At 44.9% G+C, this 21,689-nt stretch overlaps 3 protein-coding genes across 10 annotated transcripts; 1 reads left to right on the forward strand and 2 right to left on the reverse strand.

The window, feature by feature from the left end:
* Positions 1 to 558: 558 nt before the first annotated feature.
* Positions 559 to 11,867, reverse strand: NEDD8 (NEDD8 ubiquitin like modifier). Its single transcript, XM_047736945.1, has 4 exons — positions 11,715 to 11,867; positions 1,768 to 1,815; positions 1,520 to 1,602; positions 559 to 922 (listed from the first exon to the last, which is right to left on the reverse strand). Exons 1-4 carry the CDS (start codon positions 11,730 to 11,732, stop codon positions 826 to 828), a joined length of 246 nt encoding a protein of 81 aa, XP_047592901.1. The 5' UTR covers positions 11,733 to 11,867; the 3' UTR covers positions 559 to 825.
* Positions 11,868 to 11,874: 7 nt separating this feature from the next.
* GMPR2 (guanosine monophosphate reductase 2) lies at positions 11,875 to 18,562 on the forward strand. 3 transcript variants are annotated; one of them, XM_047736920.1, is made up of 10 exons: positions 11,875 to 12,001; positions 12,703 to 12,823; positions 12,941 to 13,060; positions 15,352 to 15,435; positions 15,579 to 15,752; positions 16,487 to 16,568; positions 16,662 to 16,768; positions 16,955 to 16,997; positions 17,577 to 17,736; positions 17,944 to 18,562. In XM_047736920.1, the coding sequence occupies exons 2-10, from the start codon at positions 12,737 to 12,739 to the stop codon at positions 18,131 to 18,133; spliced, it is 1,047 nt and encodes a 348-aa protein (XP_047592876.1). In that variant the 5' UTR covers positions 11,875 to 12,001; positions 12,703 to 12,736; the 3' UTR covers positions 18,134 to 18,562. The 3 variants fall into 3 exon arrangements, with proteins under 3 accessions (XP_047592876.1, XP_047592874.1, XP_047592875.1); XM_047736919.1 differs by lacking the exon at positions 11,875 to 12,001 and adding an exon at positions 12,031 to 12,317; XM_047736918.1 differs by lacking the exon at positions 11,875 to 12,001 and adding an exon at positions 12,028 to 12,317 and having other exon boundaries at positions 16,487 to 16,768.
* Positions 16,012 to 21,664, reverse strand: TINF2 (TERF1 interacting nuclear factor 2). Of its 6 annotated transcripts, none has more exons than XM_047736913.1 (9): positions 21,177 to 21,661; positions 20,929 to 21,033; positions 20,706 to 20,807; positions 20,517 to 20,624; positions 20,337 to 20,433; positions 19,717 to 20,176; positions 19,560 to 19,627; positions 19,366 to 19,457; positions 16,012 to 17,026 (listed from the first exon to the last, which is right to left on the reverse strand). In XM_047736913.1, the coding sequence occupies exons 1-9, from the start codon at positions 21,366 to 21,368 to the stop codon at positions 16,901 to 16,903; spliced, it is 1,350 nt and encodes a 449-aa protein (XP_047592869.1). In that variant the 5' UTR covers positions 21,369 to 21,661; the 3' UTR covers positions 16,012 to 16,900. The 6 variants fall into 6 exon arrangements, 4 of the variants coding, with proteins under 4 accessions (XP_047592869.1, XP_047592871.1, XP_047592870.1 ...); XR_007128638.1 differs by having other exon boundaries at positions 16,977 to 17,026; positions 20,157 to 20,176; positions 21,177 to 21,664; XM_047736912.1 differs by lacking the exon at positions 16,012 to 17,026 and adding an exon at positions 18,947 to 19,237 and having other exon boundaries at positions 21,177 to 21,663.
* Positions 21,665 to 21,689: the final 25 nt, after the last annotated feature.

The following is a 21,689-nucleotide window of genomic DNA, read 5'->3' on the forward strand; positions in this document are numbered from 1 at the left end:
GCCCTTTCGTCTGGCACCTCTCTCTCTCTCATTTTACCTTATCAGTTGAGACTTAAGTGACCCATCGCTTGTCACTCCTCACACAGCCTTTCTCCAAATCTGCCTCTCTCTGTAAATACAGAACCCAGAGCCCCGTGTAGCATTTTAGCCACAATGTAGTGTCAGTAAAGCCCTTAAGGTCTTTCTCGAACCAGGCCCAAACGTCCGGCAGGGCTACAACGGCAGAGAATTCACTGCCCTGGTTTCTGCCACCCACATCGGTAGTATACTGATTAGAGTGTAACAACCACTTTGGGGGGAGGGACTGATTTGCCACTTGAGGCCAATTTAAAGCTACCAGCATGAAATCACTTACGGGGTTGGGAAGAGATGCCAATTATTAGATCTCTGAGCTGGTAAGAACTGGCTCCACACCACCCAGAGTAGACTTTCCTAGAGTCTCATAATCCCCCACCCCAAAGGCACATTCCCTCCCATTGCCCTACTTCTTCAGAGGTATAAATGAGTGTGTACTGGGTCCATTTCAATTTCAGTCACATTTGTGCAATACAAGAAATATTCCAGGAAGTCAGGAAATATTTTATTGACAACTAGGGACATGGCCATAAGAGAGGGAAGCACACAGGACTGCAAACTAAAACCCAATAGCCAGCAAGGGCCCTTTGGGCCAGGAACCCTGCATCCTGGGGTCCTCACGGTCTCCCACCAAACAAGACTGGGCATCCAGGAGAAGGGGCAGTGGCTCTGGTGTCCCACAGAGTGAGAGGATATATGATGCCTCATTTCGAGAGACAGGGTAAGGAGGTAAAATGGAGGGAGGGTCCATCACTGCCTAAGACCACCTCCTCCTCTCAGAGCCAACACCAGATGGAGGACTGAACCACCTAGGATCTTGTAATCAGCTGCTGTCTTCTCATCATTCCTGCAGGAAAAGAAGGCCAAAAAAAAAAAAAAAAAAAAAAAAAAAAAAGGAGGGGGGGGCCTTAGAAACACCATCTAGAACAGGATTCATACACTGGGTTTCTTGAGTCTTTTTCCTGATCTATGAGCTCAGATGAGAAAAAAATTACATCTTTATTTTTACTAACCCTTAACCGAAATTTGATTATTTTGATTGCTTTGATTATTTAATTTTGAACACAAGCAAAAAACCCAAAGTGGTATTAGTGACATGCATAACTGGTTAACAAAAGAAATTGGATATTTTCATAGCATATTACAACTGTTTGCAAGTAATTTGAAAATAGGTCAAAATTAATGGTAACTAAACCCATTAGATCTTAACATATTAATAAACCACATAAATTGGATCACAAATGTTTTTAGTATTTTGAGAACTGTATCTCAATATAGTTTCTTTTGTAAATCTATGTATTTTATGTCTGCAAAAATCTTATTCTGAGAAGGAATTCACAGGCTTCACCAAATCACCAAAGGATCTGAGGCTCCTCCACCAGTATTTGCTCCCTCAACCTCACGTAAGATTGTTACACCTTGTGAGTATCCATGTCAAACTCACATCTGTTTTCCACTGTAGATGAGCCGCTGCTGCTGTGGGGGGATTCCCTCTTTCTCCTCCACACGCTCCTTGATTCGCTCCACCTTTAAGGGTACAAGTAGTCAGGGACTGCTAAGGGGTAGAACCATGGAAGCGGAAAGAACAAGAGCTATGCAGATAGCATGAAAGCAAAAAGGACTAAGTTCATCAGCATATCCAAACGAATGTGCATGTAGGGAGACAGGCATTAAGTACTGGCCATACATTACCTTGTCTGTAGGTTCAATGTCAATTTCAATCTCCTTTCCGGTCAGCGTCTGAAACAGGCAAGGGTTTCATGAGTCCTGCAGCCTAATATACAATTTGTCTTCTAGGTAAAGCTCCCTGTCCTGGTCTCTGGGGATCTAGAACTTCCAAGAGCAGCTCATTCTCAACAAAGCTGCTTTGAAGAATCAGAAGGCTTTGACCCAAACCTGTATTTATCAAACACTTTAAGGCTGTAGACAGCTTTGATAGGGTAAGATGCTATGAGCCACTTGACCCTCTTAATCCTACAGGTTATATTACCCCCGATCTTCCTACCCTATCCCATTAGAAACCATGAGAATAGTGTCATTCCTTTGGATGAGACCCGCAATAGAGATGTCCTAAGGAAAGCATGCCTTTCAATCAGGATGCCCTGGTTTCCTGTATCAAAGCTAGAAACTAACATTCATATAATTCAAAGAATTCTCAAGGACACCAGAGACCACCTCTGACCAGCTTTTAAAAAAAAAAAAAAGATTTTATTTATTTGAGAGAGCGAGCACACACAAGCAGGGGGTGGGGCAGAGAGAGGGACAAGCAGACTCCCCATTGAGTGGGGAACCCGATGCAGGGCTTGATCTCAGGACCCCGAGATCATGACTTGAGCCTAAGTCAGACGCTTAACTGACTAAGCCACCCAGGTTCCCCCAACTTGTTAAGTAACACTAAAATTCAACATTCTATTCTCCAGACTTCTAAGTACTAAAGTGCAGCTCTAGTCTTCTTGACTTCTTCCATAGGCTAAGGGCTGCTGATAATACATACAATAATTACACGGACTGTACATTTACAAATGTTGTGCTTCATCTAATCTCCCATTCATCCTTGCTCTTAAAGCTCTATCTGCATCAGTCTACAGTAATCCAGACCACAAACATACCAAGCGCAATCTGACTTAAGGACATTTCTTTGAGTCTCCTGCTTCCCTTCTTGCCATACACTTCCCTACTCTTTCCCAAATGTTCAAGGACTCTTTAAAATTGATGACTGGTCCCCAGTGCACTTTAATACCTCTTGCTAGTCACTTAAGTGTTAAACTCTCTAATTTACACTCCAATCTCCTAAAAAGCAGAAATTCATCTTCCTAATCTAAGCACAAAGCACAGTTTGACATATAAGCAGTCAATGAATATCTGTGAAAGGGCCAAATACACCAATGAGTATGTCATGATCATAGCCAGCATTTAACAAACACGTTCCGACAGTCAGAAACTTCACTAAGCATCAATACCTTTAATCCTTCTAAGTATTCATGAGATATATACTATTACCATCACCATTTTATAGAAGAGGAAAATGGGGCTTGGATAGGTTAAAAAGCATGCTGATGAAGTCAAAGGGAGAGTGTGGACCCAAACACAGACTCTCTGACCCCAGACCCTGAGCCTCTAAAAAGAAAAGCTCTGTACTCAGTACTGCCTGATTCTTTGCCTGGTATTGGGACCTGATGTATGCTCCTGTGATAGGTTCACAAAGTAACATGGTTTCTACTTATGGGATTCACATACTCAACATGATGACAGTACTTAGGACCTAATTTCTCAACCATGAGAGTCAATTCAGTACTAAGAATATTTTTTAAAAATGCAAAAGTAATAAGAGACTCTTAATGTCACAAAACAAACTGAGGGTGGCCGGGGGGAGGGGGGTCGGGAGAGGGTGGTTGGGTTATGGACATTGGGGAGGGTGTGTGCTACGGAGAGTGCTGTGAAGTGTGTAAACCTGGTGATTCACAGACCTGTACCCCTGGGACTAATAATACATTAAATGTTTATAAAAAAGTTAAAAAATTAAAAAAGAATGCAAGAGTAACTCCTTTACATTTACCTGTTTGGGCGCAAAAGAATAAATTACAACAGTGCTTCTCAAGATTCTACCCTAATCCAAGCTGGTGTGTGTGAAAATTTATGGTAAAATGGGAAAAATAATGACAACTGTAAGATTTTCATAAAGCTAAGAAATATATTCAGGGGTGCCTGGGTGGCTCAGTCAGTTAAACTTCTGACTCCTGATTTCAGCTCAGGTCATGCTCTCAGGGTCATGAGGTCGAGGCCCAAGTCAGGCTCTGCACTCAGCTACCTGCTTGAAATTCTCTCTCCCTAAAACAAATAATTAAAACCTTTTAAAAATTAATAAATAAAAATGTTATTTTTAAATTATTTACTTGTTTATTTTTTAAGATTTTGTTTATTTATTTAGCAGAGAGAGAGAAAGCAAAGCAGGAACAGAAGCAGTGGGAGTGAGAGGGACAAGCAGGCTTCCCGCCGAGCAGGGAGCCCGACATGGGGCTCGATCCCAGGACCCTGGGATCATGACCTGAGCCGAAGGCAGACACTTATCAACTGAGCCACCCAGTGCCCCAAATAAAAATTTTTTTAAAATGTCCTTTTATGAAATAATAGAAACAATATATGGTGGGGTTTTTTTAAGCCCTTTCCTAACAAAATGAAAAGTTTGCAATTCTGTGTCATCCACAAATTATTTCACTTTATTGCTCTTAATACTTTAAATGCAAAGATTCTCCAAGCAGATAATCTACTTCTAGATTAACTAGAAAGAAGGAAAAACTTGAAACTTGAGTACATATCCTAAGAGGAACATGATTACTAAACAGCACAGTTTTACTATAAAACACTAGGAAGAGCCTAATGCCTATTAATAAGGAAACTATTAAATTATGGTTACATCCACAGGATGATATATTTATTACACAGCAGTTTATACACTAACATGGAAAGATCTAAAGAATGTACAGTTAGGGGGACACCTGGGTGGCTCAGTTGGTTAAGTGGCTGCCTTCGGCTCAGGTCATGATCCCAGAGTCCTGGGATCGAGTCCCACATCGGGCTCCTTGCTCAGCAGGGAGCCTGCTTCTCCCTCTGCCTGCCACTCTATCCGCCTGTGCTCACTCTCGATCTCTCTCTCTGACAAATAAGTAAATAAAATCTTTAAAAAAAAAAAAAAGAATGTACAATTAGGTATCATTTTCCATATGTAGATACACACACACACACACACACACACACGGAAGGATTAACAGTAATTATCTTTGAGAAGAGTAGGACTGACTGAGGGGAGGGTTTATCAAGGGGAACTCTCTTTATCTGTACTATTAAAATTTCTAGTAAAAATATACTCCATCACATAAATACTAATAAATAAATATCCATTCTAATTTAGAAAAGATTTTAAAGAGTAAAAAGGACACTAAGAGGGGCTCCTCGGTGGCTCAGGTGGTTAAAGGTCTGCCTTGGCTCAGGTCCCAGGGTCCTGGGATTAAGCTCCGCTTCCATTGGGCTCCCTGCTCAGCGGGGAGTCTGCTGCTGCTTCTCCCTCTGCCCCTCGTCCTGCTCATGATCTCTCTCTCTCAAATAAATAATATCTTCAAAAAAAACCAAACCAAAACAAAACCCTAAGAGAACTGTTCTCCCAAGGGTAAGATGTTTGGACATAATGACATTAAAAACAAAAAATAGTGATTTGTAAAATTTAAAACTCTAGGACTGTATAAGTCTATGAATATATCCAGAGAACAATCTGGCAAAGTGGTGTCCCAGTAACACTTCTGGGAAGATAATCATGACTGTGTTAAAAAATATCTATGACAATGGTCATTATAGTCTTTTGGTACTGAAAAATTACAAACAATCTGGGGCGCCTGGGTGGCTCAGTGGGTTAAGCCACTACCTTCGGCTCAGGTCATGATCTCAGGTCATGATCTCAGTGTCCTGGGATCGAGCCCCGCTTCGGGCTCTCTGCTCAGCAGGGAACCTGCTTCCTCCTCTCTCTCTGCCTGCCTGTGATCTCTCTCTGTCAAATAAATAAATAAAATCTTTAAAAAAAAAAAAATTACAAACAATCTAAATAACAAACAACTGAGAGTTAAATTATGCCACAAACACAGAGGAAAAACTACAGTCCTCAAATAATGTGTGGAATAAGGGTACAATTCCGGTTTTGTTAAAAAAAAAAAAAACACACACAAAACACATACTGTATTATTTATAGACTTTCAAAAAAGTTTGGAAGGATATATTCATGAATGTTTTTATCTTGAGTTGTGAAATTATGGATGCTTTTAATTATATCATTTGTGCATTTCTGTATTTTTCATTTTTTTTTAATACCATGGATACACTGTAATGAGAAAAACATTATCTGTAAAACAATGTTCTTGATGGGAGTATAAGGAAATGATTCTTTAAAGCAGCACTGTCCAACAGAGATATAAACATAATGCAAATTACATACACAATTTTAAATATACCAGCAATCACATTTTTTAAAGGTGAAATTAATTTTAACATTCTTAAACCCAGTATGTTAAAATATTATCAATTCAATGTATAATCAATATAAAAGTAATATATTTTACATTCTTTTATTCTAACTAAATGTCCAAAGTCCTGTTTCAGACTTATAGCACATCTCAATTCAGATGGTAAATTTTCATCTGAAATACTTGATCTGTACTTAAATTTACAGTTTAAAAAGTAGATTTACATACCTAACTTATTCCAAGCATACTTAAAAGTTTTCCACTGACTGAATAAAGTCTCAAGCTTTATATTTAAGATAAGTAAAATTAGGGCTGCCTAGGTGGCTCAGTCATTGGGCATCTGCCTCTGGCCTGGGTCATGATCCCAGGGTTCTGGGATCAAGCCCCACATCGGGCTCCCTGCACAGCCTAGGAGCCTGCTTCTCCCTCTCCCACTCCCCCTGCTTGTGTTCCCTCTCTCACTGTGTCTCTGTCAAATAAATATATAAAAACTTTAAAAAATACATACATGTATACATATACATATATATACATAAAATTAAATACAAATAACATAGGTAATGGTTAACTTCTAATTCCACAGTCTCACTAGCCACATGTCAAGTGCTCAAAGCCCATGTGGCTAATAGTTACTGTTCAAGCATTCCAGCTAATATATGAAGCAACGATAAAATTAGATATCCCTGTTTTGTAGCCTCCAATGAAATAACAGATAGAGGCAATGAAATTTAAAAAAAAAGCAAAACAAGCTGACAGAATTACATGCCATACCATCACCTATGTATTATTCTCACAAAACACAAAAGACTATTCAAGCCTCTAGATCTTACTACCAATCGACAGGAAATACTGAGGAAAGGGGAATATATTAAAAGTCAACATGGGGAGGAGCTCCTGGGTGGCTTAGTCCGTTGAGCTTCTGACTCCCCATTTCGGCTCAGGTCTGGTTCTCCGGGTCATGAGATTGAGCCCAACATAGGCTCCCTGCTTAGCGGGGAGTATGCCTGGGACTTTCCCTCTGCCATTCCCACCACTCGCAAGTGCTCTAAAATAAATAAATAAATATTTTTTAAAAACCTAAAAACAAAAAGTCAACACGGGGAAAAAGTCAGCAAAATCCAAACCAGGAGACTCCATCGCACAACCTACTTTATTCAAACATGAAGAGGGGGGAAAAGGGGGAAGTATAGATTTTTTTTTTTTTAAGATTTTATTTATTTATTTGACAGACAGAGATCACAAGTAGGCAGAGAGGCAGGCAGAGAAGGGGGGAAGCAGGCTCCCCGTGGAGCAGAGAGCCCAATGCGGGGCTGGATCCCAGGACCTTGGGAATCATGACCTGAGCCAAAGGCAGAGGCTTTAACCCACTGAGCCACCCAGATGCCCCAAGAGGGAAGTATAGATTTTTTAAAGACACTTAGAATCCCTATCAACCAACTTCAACATATAGCTCTTAGCTGGACTCACATTCAAACTGTACAAAACAAATGAGAGGATGGGATACATTTGATGATAGTGAGAAATCACTGTTAATTTTTTAGGTATGATAATTATACTTACATTAAAAAAATAAGAGCCCTTTTTTACAGACAGATACTGAAATACATACAAATAACATATGCTATCCTATTTGGGATTTGCTTCTTAAGACATCAGGTAGGGAGAGTTGGTGAATATAATTAAGATTGGCCATGAGGGAAAAAAAAAAAGACTGGCCATGAGATGATAGGTTTTGAAGTTGGATATAAGGTGCATTATATCCTTCCCTCCCCGCTAAATATGTTTGAAAGTGTCCATAATTAAAATTCAAAGTGAACAATTTTAAAAGATATTCTTGATACTGTGTTTCTTCCCCCAAATCTGGTCATTGTGACCTGGGAATACATTCAGTGCTGTTTAGCAAGTCAATGATGAACCTAAGCTGAACATACTGCTTTAGCCACCGGAGGGATATAAAAGAAATTAAGTGTTCCAGCCCTTGTAAAAAATCTTTTTCAATTGAAGATTTACAACCAAGGAACAATGAGACATACAATTAATAGAACAAACCAATATAAAGGGAAATGCCATATGGAATATTACTATCCAAACACAAGGTATGATGACAAAGTGCTATGGTGGGTGAGAATCAATCAATTTAAACTTGAATGAAATTAACATTTCACACCCAGTATAATAGCTAAAATAAAAATGATGGACATAACTACAAGTTAACTAGGGTACAGAGCAGCTGGAATGCTTATTCATTGCAAGTGGGAATGTAAAATGGCACAACCCCTTACAGAACTGTTTGGCAATTTCTTTTAAACTTACATATATTTACCACATGACCCAGTAATTCCACTAATAGGTATTTATTGAAAGGAAATGAAAACCTATGTCTACAAAAAGACTTGTATAGGGCACCTGGGTGCCTCAGTTGGTTAAGTGTCTGCCTTTGGCTCAGGTCATGATCTCAAGGTCCTGGGATCGAGCCCACTCTGGGCTCCCTGCTCAGCGGGGAGCCTGCTTCTCTCTCTACCTCTGCCACTCTCTCTGCTCATTCTCTCTCTCAAATAAATAAAATCTTAAAAAAAAAAAAAAAAAAAAGATTTCTATAACAGTGTTCATAGAAGCCTTCTTCAAAATAGCCAGAAACTGGTAACAGCCCAAACGTCCATTCAATAGAAGAATGAATCAACAAATTGTGATATAGTCATCCAATGTAATCATACACAGTAATAAGGAACTACACAGACGACAATTAACACAATTCTGTGTGGAAGAAACCAGACACAAAATTATATATTCTGTAACTCCATTTATATGAAATTTGAAAACAAGCAAAACTAACTTAGGGAATTTTCATAGGATGGGGATGAAAATGTTCTAGATCTTGATGCTGGATGTGGGGTCAGGGAGTACTATGATGAAAAAGAAATTTAAAGAACACTATGTACGCTATGATTTTTTTTATGCCATGTCTCAAGCTTAGACACTTCAAGCATAGACTCTAAATGTTAGGGGGGTACATGGTAGGAAAAACTGGTTGGAGGTATTATAGAGAAATAAAGGTATCAGTGAATGAGACCCTACACCAGAAAAAGGGTAATGGGAATGGAAAGAAAATCAAGCAAAAAAGAAGTCATCAAAGGAAAAATCAGGTTCAAAAGTGAACAATGACTCTAAAGAACTGGGTTACAGATACCAGGTAGATTGATGGGATCGGTATATGAGATGAATACTGGGAAGATGGCCTAATGCAAAAAATGATGTATTTAATTTTAAAAAGACAGAGATAAGGCATCATAAGAAGATTTAAATCAGGAGAGATTTTGTTGTACAGGACTGCAGAAAGAGATATGGAAAAAGTCAGCTACATGGAGATTACAGCTGAAGAATTCAAAAACAGACCCTGATAATAAAACCTATCATTTGTATAGTAACAGAAGAGCTAACTAATTGCTTTCCCATGTAGTCAGCATGATAAAACAATGCAGCTGACAAAAGAGGGAAAGATGAAGGACATAGAAACCTGTATGCAGAAGAACAAAAGAAACTGTTTCAGTAAAGGAGACTGACAAATTTAGAGAAATGCCGAACGAAAATGGATTCAAAGAGACAAAATCTAGAACCTTGCTAGTCAGTGTAGTCCCCAGATAAGCAGCATAAACATCACCTAGGAGCATGTTAGAAATTCAGAATCTCAGGTCTTATCCCAGGCTCACAGAATTAGAACCTGCATAACAAGATCCCCAGGTGATTCTTAGCACTTTCAAATTGAGAAGCCCAACCACAACACAGTATTTTAAAATTTATTTTTATTTTTATTTTTTTTTAAGATTTTATTTATTTATTTGACAGAGAGAGACAGTGAGAGAGGGAACACGAGCAAGGGGAGTGGGAGAGGGAGAAGCAGGCTTCCCGCCGACCAGGGAGCCTGATGCGGGGCTCAATCCAAGCACCTTGGGATTACCACCCAAGCGGAAGGCAGTCACTTAACGACTGAGCCACCCAGGCACCCCAACACAGTTATTTTTTTAAACTGCAGGTCTCAACCCATCAGTGGGTTATGAAATCGACTTAGAACAGAACTAGAAATAGCAGAGCATGTCACACATGGTAAGTTTTTGTTTTTATGGGACACGAGGTAAAATTTTTTTAGTGTAGGGTGAGGGTTCTTTTGTTGTTGTTTGTTTTTTTAAGTTCACAAAACCCAGCACACCTGGACAGCTCAATCAGTTAAGCATCTGCCTTTGGGTTAGGCCATGATGTCAGGGTCCCGGGATGGAGCCCCAAGTCTGTCACCCTGCTCCACAAGAAGCCTGCTTCTCCCTCTGCCCCTACCCCTGCTTGTGCTTGTGCTCTCTCTCTCTCAAGTAAAATCTTTTTTTAAAACGATAAGTTTACAAAATCCTGAACACAAATACAGTAAAAACTTTTTTTTTACTAAGAGGATGTGAGAATCCATTATCCAAAAGCATTCCAGAGTTTCTCAGACATCTTGGTGTGAATCTACCAAGATTCACACCAAGAAATACATATGTACTAATAACACATACATGTGTTTAATACATATAAAGTGAAAACAAAAATTTCGTGAAACAATACCCTGATATTTCTATTTTCTTTCTTTTGATGTTGCTTGTGACCCACTCAATTGATTTTACATTAGTGACTCTTTTAGTCACTACTCAAAAGTTTGAAGACCCATGATTTTTAACATGCTCTTTGGCCTCAAACCTCAGCTAGGAAGTGGTTTGGAAAGACTGAAGAGGTTAAGAATGGCTGTTAAGCACGGTAAACACACTGATGAAATAACAGCAGACTTACTCAGCAGTAAAAAGGCCAAACGGATGTTGCACTGCGTCAATTTTTAGTCTCTGTCTCCCTGTCCGAAGGTAGGAAAGAAGCAACAGCATATAGGACTAATGAGGGTTGGGAACTGGTGAAGAACCACGGGAGATGGAGATGAAGGAAACGCTGCTAGTACCAAGAACCAGGGCAAGGATAACTAACCTGCCTCAGCCAAGGAAGTGAGGCTGGTCCAGGAGGCCCGGCTCAGAAAGGTAGGCGCTGACTGAACACACTCCCAGCTTTGGTTCCTGAAGGCCGGCTGAGATACCGCACATTGGCGACAACCAGCAAAGGCTTACAATATAGCTCCTGAGAGGCCCCCGGTTCCCCAAGCTAACGTTTTTGTGCTGTGCTTGCTTAGAAGCAGCTGCATTAGGGGCTGGGAGAAGCAGGTAAGGAGGGTAATGCAGAATGGAGATTACAGCTTATTCCAAGAATCCGAGAAAGGGAGCCAAGCTGCTGCTTGGCCTTCTCTATGACCGCGGGGGTTCGAGTACACCTAGACCCCGGACAAAGGCGACCTCCTTCTGGGTCATGGCACAGTCCTGGTAGAGAGAGCAAGACCCGCAGAAGCCCCGGGGTCGTCAGGCCGCGCCAGTCCCCAGCCCTCAATGCCCCCTTGGGCGCGGGGGGGGTGGGGGGGGCCTACTTCCCATCACCCCTCGCGCGGAGCCCTGAGGCTGTCAGCACCCTCCAGGCTCGGGAAAGGCGTGGTTTTCCTTTCCCGCTTCTCCCGCAAGGCACAGCGGCCAGCCCAGTACCACAGCGTCTTGGCAAGGCTGGAGGTGCTCCCACCTTCACTTTAATTAGCATCTTCTTCCCAGTTTGGAGCTGCACACAGATACTTTGCTGCTTCTACCGCTGCGGTCGCCGCTGCCGCTCCCCAGCAATCTGCTTGCGGGAGTCACTACTGCTTCCGGGTCACTGCCTGGCTCCACCCCGTCCCCCCCCCCCCCCCGTTTCCACCGGGTTCTCGAAAGGCTCAGGAATGCTCCCGCGTTTCGTTTTGGTGGTGTCGTAAATAAAAAGAAGGCGGAGGTTAGTTACAGCAGAGATGACGCCTCCGCGATTCTGAGTTTCTGGTAAGTCGGGGCTTGCGAAGCGGGGTCGGAACGAACTACTTCTCCCATCATGCCAGGGGAGAGCCCCGCGCGTTCCACCCTGGGAGTCGTAGGCTTCCGCCCCTCGGATCCAACGGCAATCTCCGTGTGTGAACCCTGTTACCCAGAAGGCCTCGCGAGACCGCGGCGGAAACTGGGATTTCCCTGTTTCTCCTTTCCCCCCCGCAATTGGTGGAACCTGTTGGTGTGGCCCACAAGGCTCAGCGGGGCTGCACGAGGCTAGTTGCTAAGCAAGGGGTACTGTGGTCAACTGCCACCTGAGCCACGGCGACAGGAAGTGAGTACCCCTATTCCGGAAACTAGTTGTGGGAATATCCCCCATTCCTACTCACCCCCAAATCGGCCTCTTACCCCAAGTGGCTCTTTGCAAGGATGGGAGAAGGAAGAGCAGTGGGGTAAGGAATGCAAATTTGGGGGGTCCTTCACGACTCCATCGCAGTTCTTCTCCCCATTAAATAGTACCTGGGATGGAGATACGTAGAGTAATTGCAACCATGGGATGGATCAGAGGTGACAGTCTTCAGGGACCATGCCTCAGCCAATGCCCGAGCTTCCATAATTTAAGCAAGGAGAGAGATGGGCACAGCAGTTAGATCTAACAGGGCATATCTCCCACGGGGAGATTGGTTCGGATCTCTCCACCTGACTTTTCCTACCTCCAGTTCTCAGATTTGTTGCTACCCCAGGGTCCCCGCCATGCCTCACATCGACAGTGACATCAAACTGGACTTCAAAGATGTTTTGTTGAGGCCCAAACGCAGTACCCTTAAGTCTCGAAGTGAGGTGAGCCTGCTTTCCTAGCTCCTGGTGGGCCAGGACGGAGACAGATTTCTGGTTCTTGTCCTCATACAATACTCTTTTATTTGATGAATGAAATGCATTTTCCTGTTCATATCTCAGGTAGATCTCACAAGATCCTTTTCATTTCGGAACTCAAAGCAGATGTACACTGGGATCCCCATCATTGCTGCCAATATGGATACTGTGGGCACCTTTGAGATGGCCAAGGTTCTCTGTAAGGTAGGGCTTCCCTTATGCAGGTTTTCCTACTGGTGACCAGTTGTGTGAGCTGACTGCAGACATAATTTGCAAACTAACCACTGCCCCCTCCCCCCGCCGTCAGCTGTGTGGCAGGTAACAGTCAGGATGTTCCAATTTACTATTTAATCCATTTTCTCCAATACTAATGCCCTTATCTGATAAGTTCAAAGGCACATCTGGATTAGTAAGATTCAAAGCTAAGTTTTACCCCATTTTTCTGATATATAAACATAACTTCCTTTTCTCCCATCCAGCAGTTTATACACCCTGCCAACTCTTCCACCTCCCAGGTCATCCCTTCCAAATCACATTCATCCCTCCCATTATGCCATTGGTCACGACACTGAATACCTACTGTTTTAGTCTAGAAACTAAATATAGCGTGAGCATTCAAAAATTCCTAGCTAGAAGATCCTGGAAAAGTAGCTTATTGATTTTCTTTCATGTCTGCTACCCTTTTTAAATTTTTTAATCTTCCTCTTCTTTAAGTCCTAGGTTTCTGGGAATTTCTGGGATGTGCCCAAAATGGAATGTTTTTCTTATACACAGGTTATTGTTCACTTTGAAAACAGAAGATGCTGCTCACATCCGTAATATTACCTTCCTCTGTACTTGTAGCTGAGAAGGTAGATAGTTAATCTGGGCACTCAAAAAACATACACATTCTTCTGGTTAATCCATGTAGCCCTGGTTGATGGATTCTGCTGCTGCTTGTGGCTCTGTTAGCCTTAATGACTGCATCTCCCTTTCTCTATTTTCAGTCACTGTAAGTCTCTGTGGAATGTTTTTTGTCATTTCTCTGAGTTTGATAGTTATACAGTTTTAGTACTTTATTGCTGTTGCCATTTACCAACTGCTTAGGAATCTTCTTCTTGTCCATGGTTCACCTGCTCTGCCCAGCAGAGTTGAGGAATAGTGAATCTGACTTCAGCATTAACAAATGCGCTGAAATATGTGGCCCTTGTGGAGACTGTCTTAATACTTTGTGTTGAGATTGGCTTTTCAGTACTACTGATGGGTGCTGAAGAAATCAGATTCTAGAGATAGGGCCAAGTTTCACAGTAGTAATAAGGTTGGATACACTCATCTTTTTCTAGATCTCTAGCATGGTGTGTAATTGGATGTGCCTATCATGTCCCACTATACCAGTACATCTCCAAGGTCTACTGACCTCATGGAATGATTTTTCTTTGTGTATCAACTGATGGCAGTGTTGTTGAGGAAGTAGAACTCAATACCAGCTTTAGCTAGATGGTGTTGATGAGTGAGTATAGCAATACCACTTCCTTACTGCTGATACATGACTTCCTTGGATTTCTTGTCACTTGCAATATTTGTGCTATCTCTGTCAACTATTCTTTTGTCTATTTGCATGTCTGCACCTTTAAAGCCCAAGCACTGGGGCACCTGGCTGGCTCAGTCAGTGGAGCACGTGACTCTTGATCTCAGGGTTGTGAGTTCAAGCCTCACATTGGGGGGTAGAGATTACTTAAAAATCTTTTAAATAAATAAATAGATAAATAAATAAATACGGCACAGGCACCAGCATTTACAGTGGCCTCTGAATGCCTTTCTCAAAGTATTGGGATATTGTTTTACAACTTGTTGACCCTAGGGAATACAAGTCTGATGAGTTCACTGTATCCTTTAACTTGGTTGACTGAACTAGATGGAATGAAATGGACTTTTTAGGTTGGTCTGTGTCTCCAAAAAATGTGTCCTTTATTCCAGTGGAGATGGAGAAAGAATGGGGTAGCACCTTATTAGCTCCACTGAGGCCTTACCTTTTGTGAGCATTTAGACTCACTGAATTATTGCTCCTAAGTAGACCAGAAGATACCCCAAAATAGGTGAGTTCAGTACTAGTTTACCATTGGGGGAGGGGCCGAGTCAGTGCAGGCAGACACTGGCTCCGTACAACCTCGTCATGGCTCTTTGTTGTCTGCTGCTTGTCCTACTGCACCAACAGCTTGTCTTTGTCACCTTTTAAGTCAGAAGCCCTTACGTGCTGGTAAGTGAAATCCACTCCAGGTGACTTTGTACCTGACCTGTTGGAGCATTGGGCAAGCACTGGCTTATGGTAAAGCCCTACTGGTATTTGTAGGGAGAAAAATGGTTAAACTAAAATCCCAGCTCAACCTGTGGTTTCTTTCAAGTTGCTTTCCAAAGCATTGTCCTTTTTCTCCCTCAGAATACTAAAAAGATCTGTTTCTAGCAAAAGAAACACTAGTATAGTTCTCTCCTTTTTGATGGCTTTTTCTTCTCCCCAGTTCTCCCTCTTCACAGCTATCCATAAACATTACAGCCTCCAGCAGTGGAAAGAGTTTGCTAGCCAGAATCCCGAGTGTCTTGAGGTAATGCTGGTCCTCCCCTGATCCCTTCCTTATCCCAGTTTTCCATGCATCTCTTCTGGCTTCCTGGGGACCAACCCTCCCCTTCCCAGCCCCACTGGCTGCTCACTGGGTCACTTGTGACATGCCACTGGCCCTCTCTCAAGCATCTGGCGGCAAGCTCAGGCACAGGCTCTTCGGACTTTGAACAGCTGGAACAGATCCTGGAAGCTATTCCCCAGGTGAAATATATATGCCTGGACGTGGCAAACGGCTACTCAGAACACTTTGTTGAGTTTGTAAAGGATGTGCGGAAGCGCTTCCCTGAGCACACCATTATGGTACGTTTCTAGTGCCTGTAGCTGGTATGTTCCTCTTCCTTCCACTCTCCTGACACTCCACTTTGTTATGTCAATTCATTTCTCTTCTGCTGCATTATGATTTTCCTAGCCCACTGACTCACGTCACTGGGCAATAATCCACGGTTCCAGGCTTAAGAAGTTTAGATTGGCTAGTGCAGTTAGCTCTGTCCCTTGACCCAGGCCTTGTGCATACCTACGGTACATATTCATCTGCCCACTGAGGTGCACTAGAATCACATTAAAGGGGTCGCATGAAAGCGTTTTATTTGTTTACAAGCTTAGAGGAGTGATGACAAGGCCGCTTTTTCTCTGCAGCATCAAGGGGTCTCTCTGTACTGTCCATCGGAAGTAAATACAGCTGTGCAGGTGGCCATTTAGCTTATAGTACCGCATCTCCCCCTTTCTCTGAAGCCAGAAATTGTATGATGTAACGGCTTAAGGACAGGATATGTTGGGGTCTCTTGGTAAGGATGGGAAGATACATCAGCTCTGGCCTTGGTCCAGTTGGACCCCAGCTTTATCCTAGTGCAACAGTGATCCTGGCCACCACCCCCTTACCTCATCTTGGGAAGTAGAGTCCTTGCCCAGTAGAGGAAACCTAGGTACCCCTCTTTGTATTAACGCTGGAAGGTCACAGTCCAGGCATGCTGTGTGTGACAGCGCGCCACCTCCTCTCTGGTTTCTCTCTAAGAGTGCCCGGTTTTGTGCCTCAGGCAGGGAATGTGGTAACAGGAGAGATGGTGGAAGAGCTGATCCTCTCTGGGGCTGACATCATCAAAGTGGGAATTGGCCCAGGTAAGCTGCTTTACTGGGAGCCTCGGGCTACTGCTCCAGTGGCACACGCCCCGGGAGCACTTCACTGTTCCCGTGATGTGACGTTCTTCTCAGGCTCCGTGTGCACCACCCGCAAGAAAACTGGAGTGGGGTATCCACAGCTCAGTGCCGTGATGGAGTGTGCAGACGCTGCTCATGGCCTCAAAGGCCACATCATCTCAGTAAGGGCCACAGGCAGGGGAGGGGAGGAGGCTGCCACACTGCTGTGTTTCCTGCTGTGTGGAAACTGTGGTAGCAGTGGATCAGGACTCCTGGGTTCCTGTCAGCTTGGAGGTGGGCCGCGGGGACATCACTCAGAGTGCTTGGGCAGTCCGTGTTCTCTCTTCACAGTGCTCCTTACTTTGCAGGATGGAGGCTGCAGCTGTCCTGGGGATGTGGCCAAGGCTTTCGGTAAGGATGCTGGGAGAGCAGGGAGGGTCCTGTAGAAGAGGATAGGTCACCTCTGAGGGTCAAGGATCAGGTTTGGAAAGGCTGAGAAAGCCATTCACATTCTTTCACAATATGAACTAGTGACCCTGAAGCTGTGGTGTCACTGGGGGCAAGGAAGCAAGGAATCCTGAGACTCTGGTATCGACTGCCCAAGTGTAGGCCACGGCTATCTGTAATATCCCCTGTACTGTTGGACTAAAGTGAGACCTTTGCCCTTGGGACACTTGGAATGAGTCTTGTTTAGCTGCACATAATGAAAAGAGAAGACCAGAAAGAAAAAAAAAAAAAAAAAAAAAAAAAAAAAGCAGAAGCCAGGCAAGGAATCTCCAGAGGCTCTTTGTAAATTCTTGAAGAAATCAGACCCACTAAGGCATAGAGGCCAGAGCAGAGCAGGCCTGTGTGGGTTGTGGGACAGCTAGGGAAACAAAAGCAGGAAGATGTTAGACTCATTGTCAGGACTGAGAATTAGGCGTGAGTTGCTTCTGAGGGTGGGCATGTGGGCCACATTTAATTCATTCCCCGCCTTGTTGACGCTGGCAGGGGCAGGAGCTGACTTTGTGATGCTGGGTGGCATGCTGGCGGGGCACAGTGAGTCAGGCGGTGAGCTCATCGAGAGGGACGGCAGGAAGTACAAGCTCTTCTATGGGATGAGTTCTGAAATGGCCATGAAGAAGTATGCCGGGGGCGTGGCTGAGTACAGGTGGGTGCAACAGAGCCAGGAGCTGAGGGTTTCTGGAAAGCGTGACTAAGTAGGGTGGTGGGAGAGCTGCTGGCTGCTGGGAGAGGCACGTGCGGTTCTGGGAGGAAAAGTGGTGAACTGGAGCTCAATGCCAGACAGCAGGGGAGAGCCATCACTGGGCTTAAGGATTCCAAAAGGAAAGAGTAAGAAGGTTTTTCCTCCTCGAAGGGCCTCAGAGGGAAAGACGGTGGCGGTCCCCTTTAAAGGGGACGTGGAACATACCGTCCGAGACATCCTTGGAGGCCTCCGCTCCACATGCACCTACGTGGGAGCAGCTAAACTGAAGGAATTGAGCCGGAGAACCACCTTCATCCGGGTCACCCAACAGGTGAATCCAATCTTCAATGATGAGAGCTAGACCTGAGCAGCTGTGCCCTCTCAAGGCGCTAGCTCAAGAGGGCTCCTCACCCATCTCAGCCACTGTGGCTATTTCTTACTCAGTCAATTCCTGTTGCCTCACTCCTGAGGGCTCCCGCAGTAATACCGTACTCTGTACCAACAGAATGCCCAGGGCTCTCACTGGGGAGAAAGCAAGGCAGGCAGGCTGAGAAAATGAAGTAAGACAGTCAAGTGTGAATCTGGGGACCCAGCATCCTGAGAATTATTAAAAGGAAAAGATGCTGATTCCTACCTAAGTGTTTAATGGCCTTGGTCTGGAAGAGGGAGGCTCTTGAAATCATGTTTTATTAATGAGCTTCATTAAATAGGATCTCTGAATACCTAAAAAGCCCAAAAGTGTTGCCATATTTTAAATATCTCAATAAAGAGATCCCAAGGACTTTGAAGAGATTCTGGATCTTTCTGCACAAGACTGGCATCTGGGTGCCGCTCCAGGGTAAGTGGAAGTGGAGTTGGCACTGACCCAGTTGAGCCAAGGACAGGAAGTACTTTTTCCATGAAGTATTTCCATTGCAGTGCCAGCACCTCCAGGTAACCTGATGCCATTAGAGTTTACGAAGTACATTCTGGCATCAGGACACACAGGTATTTTTAGCATAGCAAAGGGAAACTTCCCTTCCAGACTGTCAACCTTTCTTGGCACACATGAACATTTTCCAGGGGAAGTAAAAAGGCAAAGGGATTCCTCCAGTCCTGGTGAAGCCAGTTCTAAGGAATGACCTACATTGACTTGACATAAGACTTGATTTCCCTACCTCACACCAAGACAGTGTTTTAACAAATCAAAATTTTAATTAACAAGGATTACAAAGTAATTTCAGCAAGGTAGTCAGGTCACCCAAGGCCAGGCTTCTGCTTTATTCCCACTAAACTGTGTAGAACTGAGGAACTCCTTCCTCAGGCGGAGTGCAGAGGGAATTCCAGTCCTATCCTAAGTGTCCAGACCTGTCTCTACTGTCAGGGAAGGGACAGACATGGCCCTGGGGCCAGAAGTGGGGAGATACTCATAGAAGGTGGGGATCAAGGTGTCAAACTTTGTCTTCTGATAGTTTTCCAGAGACTCCTGCAGAGAAGGGAGCAGGGAGATGCTATCATCATCTCATTCTCTTAGACCTCCATATTCTGGAGCATGTGGATTTCTGTCTCATTCTGCTCAGCCCCTTCCCCAGCTTTCTGTTCCTTCCTACTCACCCTTCCTTCCTTCTGGCCATTTTCTTCTTCATCAGAGTCCAAAACCAAGTCCCCTATGGTAATGACAGAGCTGCACAGAGATGGAGGACACACTGCAGAACGAAACAGAATCACAGTACCCATCTAGGCGAACAGGCCCTCAAGACTCCGCAAGAGAGGAAACTGTCTAGCCTGGTCTGACTCAGGATACTTACATGGCTTCCTGGTCCTAGGAGGAGATAATGACAGTCTCAGGGGGTCCATGGGGCAAACCAAGCAATTCCTGCATTGGGAGCAAGAAAAAAGATAAGGTGAGGGGAAAGCAGGCCAAAAAATGTCCTGCTAGGAGGGAGAAGCAACTGTTCCACTCACTCTTCTTGCTCTGAAGCAAACACCTCAACTGGGTTCTCTTTCAAAGCCCTTCCCCCCAGCGGCTGGGGTGGACTCTTTGGCTTTCCAGTGGAAGCTGCTCTCATGCCCACAGCATCTGCTGGATCTGCCATGTTTGTCCCATGTTCTTCCCTGTTCTCAGGCTCAGATATGACTTGGGGTGGTGAACCCAGATTCCTAAAGGGGAACAGCATGACTGTGGGGCGCTCCTTATGGCCTCCCTTAGTGGATGCCCATCGGGACTGGATTCTTCGCCGGCCTAGAGGCGCCAGATTGAAGTGGTGACCAGCCTTAGGTTCTGGGTCCTTCCTGGAGGCTGGTCCTCGAGGGAGGTATGGGCCAGAACTGGCTTCTGGCAAAGGATCGTGAAGTGCTAGTTTTGGTTGCCGAGGATTCTGCTCCGTGGGCTCTGTCGTGCTCACCGAATCGTTAACGGAGCACTCTGAAAAAGAAAACGAAGCTCCTCAGAACAGACAGAAACACAACTCCGTCTAGTTTCTTACAGCTCAGGTCCATGTAACCCTTCTGACAGCCCATCTCAAAAGGTCTCAGGCCGAACAATCCACCCCCAAGTTCCTAGTTCTCCCAGAGGGTCCTCATACCTGGAAGTGGCCACCCCATGTCCACAGCATACTGGCTCAAGACAGAAGAAGTAGCGATAGAAACTCCAGGCTGCATCCAACTGACCACATCCTGAAGCTGTGGGCAGAGGGAGAGGCATGAAGACCACAGTCCTTGATACAGCCATCCCCCACTCTGCCCTTACCTTATCCCAACAAAACCTGCTGTGTCTGCAATGCAGGCAGGGCTTTCTCTAGCTGACACAAATATTCAAAGAACAGCTTTTCCATGGCATCCAGAAAGGGTTCCCCATACTCTTGTTCAAGTTCCTGCAGTGAGGAGAAAAGCAGGTCAGAAGAGGACTAGAGCAATTTTAGCCCCATAATAGCTTCCCAACCAGCCAGTCTCACCTGCACCCTGGAAGCCAAGTCCACTGGGGCCTCTGCTAGATGCTTCACCTCTTGGCAAAAGGTCTCCTGCGCCTCCAAGACCTTCCTCAGATCCTGCTTTGTCTGTTGAGGGTAAGGAAAAAGAGACAATTTAGGGTCACTAGGACCCAGTGGCCGGAAGGAGAATCAACTTTGTGGCACCCAGTGTTAACTTGGTATAGGGCTTATTCCAGAGATTACTCACCGCTTTGGGGTCCCGCACTACAGGTCCAGACTCTGGGAAATGGTGATGCAGGGCATTCAGAACCTGGGCCCACGGCCGGCCCTGCAGGATCAACTCCACCACTACCTGTGAAGGGAACTAAACTCATAATCTCCACTTCGGGGCAAGCGCCCTTTTCCAACGAGTCCCAATCCCAAGCGGTCAGACCTCCCCAAGTCCCCTCGTATCCCTCCCCTTTCCCATCCTCCAACTCCTACTATCTCTAATACCTTGGCCTTCAGACCCATACACAGGCGTTCGTGGTGGCGGTAGCGAACTAAACCAGGGGCAGCAATGCGCAGTGATCGCAGAAACTCTAATACACGCGGGAAATGCTCCACGCAGCGTCCCCGCACGACTTGCCAGCTAGCGGCGGCGGCAAAGCGCAGAGCCGCGGGACCGGCCTCTGGGGGCGTGGCCATGGCCGCGGGCTCTGCCCCGGGGGCAGGCCCTCTGGGTTCCTTCCTCCACGGCGAGGCTTCTCAGCTCCGCCTAGGGGCGAAGCTTCCGGCGGCTCTCAGCGGCTGCGCTGTTTCGGTCTGCGCTGGGTACTTCGCGATGCGATCCCTTCCATTGGCCACCGGAGTCCTGGAGGTGTTCAACGCGAGCTGAAGCCTGAATGCAGAAGCTGGCCAGCTCTAATGGCACCAGGTTCTCTGTTTTCCACGCCGCCGCCCCCTCAGGCCCGAAGGCTACCTCGCTTCCGGCTCTGCGGCTAGTCTCCCTGCCCCGGAAAAGGGCGG

Source organism: Lutra lutra, chromosome 7 (assembly GCF_902655055.1).
Source record: "Lutra lutra chromosome 7, mLutLut1.2, whole genome shotgun sequence".
NCBI classification, from domain to species: domain Eukaryota; kingdom Metazoa; phylum Chordata; class Mammalia; order Carnivora; family Mustelidae; genus Lutra; species Lutra lutra.

What these genes read in the sequence shown, in the direction of transcription:
- NEDD8 (XM_047736945.1), bottom strand. An exon ending in ACATTGAACCTACAGACAAG is followed by an intron (nt 1,603 to 1,767) that starts GTAATGTATGGC and finishes GTACCCTTAAAG; the next exon opens with GTGGAGCGAATCAAGGAGCG. An exon ending in ATCTACAGTGGAAAACAGAT is followed by an intron (nt 923 to 1,519) that starts GTGAGTTTGACA and finishes CTTTTCCTGCAG; the next exon opens with GAATGATGAGAAGACAGCAG.
- TINF2 (XM_047736912.1), bottom strand. Translation starts at nt 21,368, where the DNA reads ATGGCCACGCCCCCAGAGGCCGGTCCCGCGGCTCTGCGCTTTGCCGCC. An exon ending in CATGGGGTGGCCACTTCCAG is followed by an intron (nt 20,177 to 20,336) that starts GTATGAGGACCC and finishes TTTCTTTTTCAG; the next exon opens with AGTGCTCCGTTAACGATTCG. An exon ending in ATGGCCAGAAGGAAGGAAGG is followed by an intron (nt 19,238 to 19,365) that starts GTGAGTAGGAAG and finishes CCTTCTCTGCAG; the next exon opens with GAGTCTCTGGAAAACTATCA.
- GMPR2 (XM_047736918.1), top strand. Translation starts at nt 12,737, where the DNA reads ATGCCTCACATCGACAGTGACATCAAACTGGACTTCAAAGATGTTTTG. An exon ending in AGAATCCCGAGTGTCTTGAG is followed by an intron (nt 15,436 to 15,578) that starts GTAATGCTGGTC and finishes CCCTCTCTCAAG; the next exon opens with CATCTGGCGGCAAGCTCAGG. An exon ending in TCAAAGGCCACATCATCTCA is followed by an intron (nt 16,769 to 16,954) that starts GTAAGGGCCACA and finishes CTTACTTTGCAG; the next exon opens with GATGGAGGCTGCAGCTGTCC.